The following is an 8,973-nucleotide window of genomic DNA, read 5'->3' as shown; positions in this document are numbered from 1 at the left end:
GTCAATACTAAAATGAGTGTAGCTACAACTCTTGTTTTCAATACTCTTATCCACATAGCAATCCTAAAAGCCTGATCCCCCAGGGGGGCTAATTTCAGGCCACTTTGATCCTTCCTATTCTGATCTTTATGGGGAAGATAAATCCTGGGGAAAACGCACACCTTTCCTTTGGGTGCTCGTACACTTTGTTCATCTCTTTATGACACATTTACCACGTTGTACTGGAAGGGTTTATTCCGTGTCTCTATTCCCAGCTAGACTCTGAACTCCTCGAGGGTAGGGGGTGGGATGCATCTCTCTGTCTCTAGCACCCAGCAGTGATCCTGGAACATGATAAACATCCAAAAACTGTTCTGGCCTAGGACAGGGGATGGCCACTTTGCCGATGAGCTTCCCCAGGGCTGCCTTCACGTCCTTGTTCCGTAGGCTGTAGATAAAGGGGTTGAGCATGGGGATGACTACCCCACACATTAGGGTGGCTGCCTTGTCCTTCTGGGAGGAGCTGGGGGATGCGGGCTGTAAGTACATAGCAAAGATGGTCCCGTAGAACAGTGACACCACAGTGAGATGTGAGCCACAGGTGGAGAAGGCTTTCCACTTGCCCCGAGCCGAAGGGATCTTAAAGACTGTCCGGAAAATGCGGATGTACGAGAGGAGGATGCAGGAGAGTGGGCTGGTGCCCATGACAATGCCAGAAGCAAAGATCATCAGCTCGTTGGTGTGTGTGTCCGAGCAGGAGAGCTTCAGCAGGGGCATGAGGTCACAAAAGAAGTGGGAGATTTTGGAGCTGGCGCAGAAGGTCAGTTGAACCATGAGGCAGGTGTGTATGAGAGACTGGAGGTTGGTGATCACCCACGATACCCCCAGCAGCAACCCACAGACACGAGGGCACATGAGAACCAAGTAACGCAGCGGATGGACAATGGCCACGAAGCGGTCGATGGCCATTACCGCCAGGAGAAAGCTGTCCATGGTCCCGAACAGGTGGAAGGCATACATCTGGGTGAGGCAGCCCGCAAAGGTGATGGCTCTGCTCTGAGTCTGGATGTTCACTAGCATCTTGGGGACGGTGGTGGAGGATAATAGGATGTCAACAAGTGAGAGGTTGAAGAGGAAGAAGTACATGGGCGTGTGGAGGTGAGAGTCTGTGATGATGGCCAGGATAATGAGGACATTTCCAATGATGGTGACCAGGTATGTGGAGAGGAACGTTGTGAAGAGGAGGGTCTGATGCTCTGGCTTTTCTGAGAGTCCCTGAAGAAAGAATTCTGAGATTTCGGTTTGGTTTTCTGGTTCCATGTATGGTCGTTGTCTAGTGGGAACAAAAAGGGAGAAAATCCACACAGAGCCGGGGGTCAGAGATGCCATTCTGGTCCCAGCTTCCCACGGAAACCTATACTGTTCTGTGAAAATTCCATCAAATCCGTCAAATTCCTTTGTGTTCGTTTATCCTCAAGCCATCTTCAGTGGGCTTCTGTTGCTCCTCAAGCCAAGTCCTTCACGCCTGAGACAGTCAGGGTCTCAAGGATCTAACAGAGTCGCTCATAGTCAACGTGGATGTTCTCTATAAACACTTTTGCTTCCTTCAGTGGAGCAACGCTTCATAGAAAACAAAACAAAATGGCCCATGCCTGTAATCCCAGCACTTTGGGAGGCTGAGGCGGGCAGATTGCTTGAGGTCAGGAGTTCGAGACCAGCCTGGCCAACATGGTGAATCCCCGTCTCTATAAAAATACAAAAAAATTACTCAGGAGTGGTGGTGGGCACCTGTAATACCAGCTACTCTGGAGGCTGAGGCAGGTCAATAGCTTGAACCCGGGAGGCAAAGTTTGCAGTGAGCTGAGATTGTGCCATTGCGCTCTAGCCTGGGCTACAGAGCAAGACTCTGTCTCAAACAAAATACAAAAAACAAAAAGAGAAAAAAAAAAAAAAAAAAAGAAAATCAAGCAGAATCAAACCTCAACAAAAACACTATACAGTAAAGGGAACCTGACCATCTTCTGTTTTTCCTTCTCTTCCTTTCCTGTTATTTCTCTCTTTTCTTTTTCCTTTTTCTTTTTTTTTTGAGACAGAGTCTTGCTCTGTCACCCAGGCTGGAGAGCAGTGGCACGATCTCAGCTCACTGCAACCTCCGTGTCCCAGGTTCAAGTGATTCTCGTGCCTCAGCCTCCCGAGTAGCAGGGATTATAGGCACGCACCACCCTGCCTGGCTACTTTTTGTATTTTTAGTAGAGACAGGGTTTCACCATGTTGGCCAGACTGGTCTCAACTCCCAACCTCAAGTGATCTGCCCGCCGTGGGCTCTCAAAGTGCTGGGATTACAGGCGTGAGTCACCGCACTTGGCCATCTCCTTCTTTTCTTTCCTCTCTCCCACTCTCCTTCCCTTTCATACTTCCAGCAACGATATATAATTTTAACATCAGTTTTGTGTTAAAAACCGATGAATGGATAAGTAAAATGTGGTAGGAATATACAATGGAATACTATTTATTCAACCATGAGAAAAAGAGGAAATTCTATCATTTACGACTACATAGATGAAGTTGGAGGACATTATGTTACGTGAAATAGCCAGGTACAGAAAGACAGATTCCACATGGTCTCACTTATATGTGGAATTTAAAGTGGTGAATCTCATAGAAGTAGAGTAGAATGGTGGTTACCAGGGGCTGGGGGAGGGAGGTGGGTGTTAGGGAGATATAGATCAAAGGATACAAAATTTCAATTAGATGGGAGGCATAAATTCAAGAGATCTATTTTACAGCATAGTGACTATAGTTAATAACAATGCATTGTATACTTGAGAAACTCAGAGTCGATTTTATGTGTTCTCACTACCAAGAAGTGATAAGTAACAGATGTTCTGAGGCTGATAATGGGATCATACGTTGAAAATGTCATAAGTCAGTTCTGGCACGGTGGCTCACGCCTGTAATCCCAGCACTTTGGGAGGCTGAGGCAGGTGGATCACCTGAGATCAGGAGTTCGAGAACAGCCTGGCTAACATGGTGAAATCCCGTCTCTACTGAAAATACAAAATTATGTAGGTGTTGTGGTTCATGCCTGTAATCCCAGCTACTTGGGGGGCCGAAGCAGGAAACTCGCTTGAACTTGGGAGGCAGAGGTTGCAGTGGGCTGAGATTGTGCCACTGCACTCCAGCCTTGGCAACGAGAGTGAAACTCTGTCTCAAAAAAAAAAAAAAAAAAAAGAAATACATACATACATACATATATATATATCATAAGTCAAAAATGCATCGAACATACCTAACCTACCAAACATCACAGCTTAGCCTAGCCCACCTTAAATGTGCTCAGAACACTTACGTTAGCCTACAGTTAGGCAAAATCGTCTAATACAAGATCTATTTAATTTAATTTAATTTATTTTGAGAGAGGGTCTCACTCTGTCACCCAGGCTGCAGTGCAGTGGCACAATCACAGCTCACTGCAGCCTATACCTTGTGGGCTTAGGTGTTTCTCCCACCTCAGCCTGCCTAGTAGCTGGGACAGGTGTTTTTATTTTGCTCTCAGCAATGATGGTATCTGTAATGGGTTAAACCTTCTTAGGAGCCAGTTTCTTTCTTTTTTTCCCCCGCTATTGGCTGCTCAGCATGATTTTTATTTTATTTCATTTTATAATTTTATTTTAAGTTCCAGGATACATATGCAGGACATGCAGGTTTGTTACATAGGTAAATGTGTGCCATGGTGGTTTGCTGCACCTGTCAACCCATCACCTGGTATTAAGCCCAGCACGCATTAGCTATTTATCCTGATGAGGAGCCAGTTTCTTTCTTTTTCTTTTCTTTCCTTTCCCTTTCCCTTTCCTTTTCCCTTTCCTTTCCTTTCCTTTTCTCTCTCTCTCTTTCTTTCTTTCTTTTTTTTTGAGATGAAGTCTCACTCTGTCACTCAGGCTGGAGTGCAGTGGCGTGATCTTGGCTCACTGCAACCTCCGCCTCCTGGGTTCAAGCGATTCTCTTGCCTCAGCCTCCTGAGTAGCTGGGACGACAGGTGTGTGCCACCACGCCTGGCTAATTTTTGTATTTTTAGTAGAGGTGGGGTTTCATCATATTGGCCAGACTGGTCTTGAACTCCTGACCTCGTGTTCTGCCCGGCTTGGCCTCTCAAAGTGCTAGGATTACAGGTGCGAGCCACCGCGGCCGGCCAGGAGCCAGTTTCTTAATGCATAGGTCTCACAATAACTGCCACAGGGAGACTGTGTTAGCTACAATTTATAGTGAGCAGACTGGGGCTGAGCGAGCTGCCAGGGGCACTCAGCTTGCAAGTGCCTGATCTCACCTTTGAATTTAGATTTATTTTCACTCTCTCATACTCCCTTTCCTCCCTAAGAATGGCCACTCTCACCTCTTTATGAGGCATTTCGAAGCTAAACTCTGTGCTATCAACACGTGCAAGGGAAAAATATTCAACTACAAGCATTTACACGTGTTTCTTTTTGAGACAGAGTCTCACTCTGTCACCCAGGCTAGAGTACAGTGGCACCATCTCGGCTCACTGCAACCTCTGTCTCCTGGGCTCAAGTGATTCTTGTGCCTCAGCCACCCGAATAGCTGGGATTACAGGTGCGCACCACCATGCCTGACTAATTTTTGTATTTTTAGTAGAGACGGGGTTTCGCCATGTTGGCCAGGCTGGTCTTGAACTCCTGACCTTGTGATCTGCCCGCCTTGGCCTCCCAAAGTGCTGAGATTACAGGTGTGAGCCATTGCGCCCGGCCAATGAAAGGTTAGCAGCATAATCTCCTTGGTAACCCCAAGAGACCTTCAGCAAAGCCCTATGTTACTTTTTGAGGTTTTTCGTGTTGGATTTGAGGTTTTTGCAGTGCGATGCTTGGTTTTCCCTAGGCTGGATAGAATACTGCGATTCCCTTCCTGGCAACGTATTTGTAACAGTTCTCAGTTGTTGACTTGGGTTGCATAGAGCAAGCGGTTCTCAACCTTGAGCGTGCTTCAGGGTCACCTGGAGGGCTTGTTAAAACACAAAAAGCTGACTGGGCATGGTGGCTCACACCTGTAATCCCAGCACTTTGGGAGGCTGAAGTGGGAGTATTGCTTGAGGCCAGGAGTTCAAGACCAGCCTGGTCAAGAAACTGAGGCCATCCTCCATCCTGCCCCGATCTACAAAAAATAAAAACAATTTGCTGGGCATGGTGGCATGCATCCATAGTCCCAGCTACTCAGAAGTCTGAGGTGGGAGGATTCCTTGAGTCCAGGAGTTCGAGACCAACCTGGGCAACACAGTGAGACCCTATCTCTACAAAATAATAAATTAGCTGGGCATGGTGACACACACCTGTTAGTCCCAGCTCTTGGGGGGGCCAAGGCAGGAGGGTCTCTTGAGCCCAGGAGTGGGAGATCATTTTGGGCAACATAGGGATATCCCTGCCTCTACAGAAATAAAATTAGCCAGGCAGGGTGGTATGTGCCTGTTATCCCAGGTACTCGGGAGGCTGAGGTGGGAGGATCACTTGAGCTTGGGAGGTCGATGCTGCAATGAGCTATGATTATGTCACTGCACTCCAGGCTGGGCGACAGAGCGAGACCCTGTCTCAAAAACAAAAAGAACAAACAAATGAACAAACAAAATAATGCTCCCCCCACCCCCGCCACTGCTCCCAAACTCATCACACACAAAAAGCTAAGCACTTTCCCTGAAGTGTCTGGTGTAAAAACTAGCACTTCTAGACAGTTCCCAGAGGATGCTGGTGCTTCTAGCCCAGGGACCATACTTGGGGAGCTGCTGCATTGGAGAAACCTGTTTCTCAAGACCTCTCCTATCTGTGCAGGTGTCCTGCAGCTGCAGACCCTCAGTGCTTTTCCTCCACATGTCCTACCACAAAGGTCTGCTGTCTGTGTGCTTTGTACACTCAGGGAGTCTAGACTTGATCTCAGTTTCCTCTTTCTCTCCCGGCATCTGGGAAGGAGACAGATTCCTCTCCCACAAACCCTCCACTGAGGCCTCCCCCAGCTCAATCCTTTCCCCATCCCTCACTTACTTACCAGGATGGCATCACCAAGGGGAGGGTCCCAGGAAGCCTCCTTCTCCACCAACTGCTAGAGGATCCCGAGGTCAGCACTAAACCCCCAGGAAGGGAATGGGGGGTTACTCACCTGTGATTGCTGGCGTGAGCCTGATGTCTATGGGGGGAAGGATTCATATATGCATCCCCGCCGAGACTGGGGCAGGTGAGTGGGGGAGCCAGGGGAACAACAGGGTATTTATAGTCTGGGGACTCTAGGAGACTTCATCCCCATGGCTCCTTGTTAAGGAAGAGGATGCTAATTATTTTTTTTCTCCCCTTTGCCACATGTGACCTCTTCTTTTGGAGATGGGTGTGCTTTGGGATCACGGGGTGAGTAAGAAGAGGAAACAGCCACTAGGGATTCACTCTTACTAGGACATCTCCCTAGGGTCTCCTCCCAGCTCAGGCTGAGCTTCATAGAATCTCCCAGGCAGAGAGGTCTGGGGGGTCCCAGACCCCAGTCGGGCACTCAGATGCCTGAATCTGAGAGGTTCTTTCATTCATTGCATTATGGAAGAAACTGTTTGGTTCATTAAGGAAAGCTCCAGAAGAGTATCAATCAATCAATCAACATACATTGAATAAATGAATTTATCAAACACTTTTTTTTTTTTTTTTTGAGATAGAGCCTTACTCACCCAGGCTGGAGTGCAGTGGAATAATCTCGGCTCACTGCAACCTCCACCTCCTGGGTTCTAGCAATTCTCCCTCCTCATTCTCTCAAGTAGCTGGAATTACAGGTGCCCACCACCGTGCCCAGCCAGTCTTTGTGTTTTTAGTAGAGACAGGGTTTCACCATGTTGGACAGGCTGGTCTCAAACCCCTGACCTCAAGTGATCTGCCCTCCTTGGCCTCCCAAAGTGCTGGGATTACAGGCGTGAGCCACTATGCCCGGCCTATCAAACGCTTCTTGATCACCTGCTGTAGGTCAGGTGTTCTGCCTGGCACTGGAGTTGGACATGGCGGCTCATGCCTATAATCCTAGCTACTTGGGAGGCCGAGGTTGGAGGATCCCTTGAGCCCAGAAGTTTGAGACCAGCTTGGGCAACATGGCAAGACCATATATCTACAAAAAAATTAAAAAAATTAGCCAGGATTGGTGGCACAACCCCGTGGTCCCAGTTACGCAGGAGGCTGAGGTGGGAGGATCACTTGATCCCCGGAGGTCGAGGCTGCAGTGAGCTATGATCGCACCACTGCATTCCAGCCTGGACAACAGAGTGAGACCCTGTCTCTAAAAAAAAAATCCTTCCCATCAGCCACAGAGAACGTGTGTAGGATACTTGTTGAAATTCTCCTACAGGCTTTAGTAAATATTATAATTACTTTCCCTAACAATATTGGCTGTTGGACTGTTGGTTCTTGGATTGTAACTGTGTGGGGAGGTCAGCTTCAAAGCAAGAAGAAGGCAGATCAGCTTCACGTTGGACATGTGGAGATATGAGTAGATGCCAACCCTACTGTCATTATTTTTTAAAAATTAGAACTATTCGCCGGGAGCGGTGGCTCATGCCTGTAATCCCAGCACTTTGGGAGGTTGAGGCAGGTGGATCATTTGAGGTCAGGAATTTCGAGACCATCCTGGCTAATAGGGTGACACCCCGTCTCTACTAAAAATACAAAAAAAAAAAAAAAAATTAGCCGGACATGGTGGTGGATGCCTGTAGTCCCAGCTACTCGGGAGGCTGAGGCAGGACAATGGCATGAACCTGGGAGGCGGAGCTTGCAGTAAGCCAAGATCGCGCCACTGCACTCCAGCCTGGGAGACACAGCAAGACTCCATCTCAAAAAAAAAAAAAAAAAAAAAAAAAGAATTAAAACTATTTTCAGAGGCTTGACACGGTGGCTCACACCTGTAATCCTAGCACTTTGGAAGGCCAAGGCAGGTGGATCGATTTAGCTCAGCTGTTTTGAGACCAGCCTGGCCAACATGGTGAAACCCTGTCTCTACTAAAAATACAAAATTAACTGGGCATGGCTATAGTCCCAGCTACTCAGGAGGCTGAGGTGAGAGGATCCCTTGAGCCCGGAGGTGAAGTTTGCAGCAAGCCGAGATCACGCAACTGCACTCCAGCCTAGGTGACAGACAGAGTGAGACCTTGTCTTAAAAAAAAAAACAAAAAAACAATTTGAGCCCAAAAGTTGGGGAAAAACCCAGCTAAAAAGTCCACAAGGTGGCCGGACATGGTGGCTCATGCCTGCAATCCCAGCACTTTGGGAGGCTGAGGCGGGCGGATCACTTGAGGTCAGGAGTTCGAGACCAGCCTGGGCAACATGGTGAAACCCAGTCTCTACTAAAAGTACAAAAATTAGCTGGGCGTGTAATCCTAGCTACACGGGAGGCTGAGGCAGGAGAATAGCTTGAACCCGGGAGACGAAGATTGCAGTGAACCGAGATCGTGCCACTGCACTCCAGCCTGGGCAACAGAGCAAAACTACATCTCAAAAAAAAAAAAAAAAAAAAAAAAAAAAAAAAAAGTCCCACAGGGTGAACAAACTTTTGCTACTGTCCATGGTCCTGAAAAAAAGTATTTCACCCAAAGTCATGTTAGGTAGGACATTGGTGTCTCCCATCCAAACTCTCCTGGGAATTCCAAAACCAGTTATAGAAAGAAGAGTGAAGAGATAAAGAGGAATAAAAGATACATTCAGGAAGAAAAAAGCCTTTCGTTTTGATAGACTCTATAGAAAATGTTATCAAAAATAACATTTACCCCCCTGGGAAATTAGTATGAGGCGGGACCAATTCTACACTCCCAGAGTCCAACTTTCTAGTCATGTTGGTTTGGAGTCCAGTGGCTGACTGTGTTGGGAAAATCTTAGAGTCTTTATGTGGTAACAAGTCTGGTACCAGGAAACCATCAATGAACACTGGGAGGGAGGAGAAGGGGGTGGTCTGCTTCATTCTATCCTCTCTAGAAGTGAA

General features: G+C 47.6%; 1 protein-coding gene across 1 annotated transcript; it reads right to left on the bottom strand.

Moving 5' to 3' along the window:
* Positions 1 to 231: 231 nt before the first annotated feature.
* Positions 232 to 1,299, bottom strand: OR1I1 (olfactory receptor family 1 subfamily I member 1). The gene has a single exon (XM_015123158.3). It carries the CDS (start codon positions 1,297 to 1,299, stop codon positions 232 to 234), a length of 1,068 nt encoding a protein of 355 aa, XP_014978644.2.
* Positions 1,300 to 8,973: the final 7,674 nt, after the last annotated feature.

Source organism: Macaca mulatta, chromosome 19 (assembly GCF_049350105.2).
Source record: "Macaca mulatta isolate MMU2019108-1 chromosome 19, T2T-MMU8v2.0, whole genome shotgun sequence".
Classification (NCBI taxonomy): domain Eukaryota; kingdom Metazoa; phylum Chordata; class Mammalia; order Primates; family Cercopithecidae; genus Macaca; species Macaca mulatta.
The sequence above is the reverse complement of the archived record's forward strand: the minus strand, read 5'-3'. Positions and strand labels throughout refer to the sequence as shown.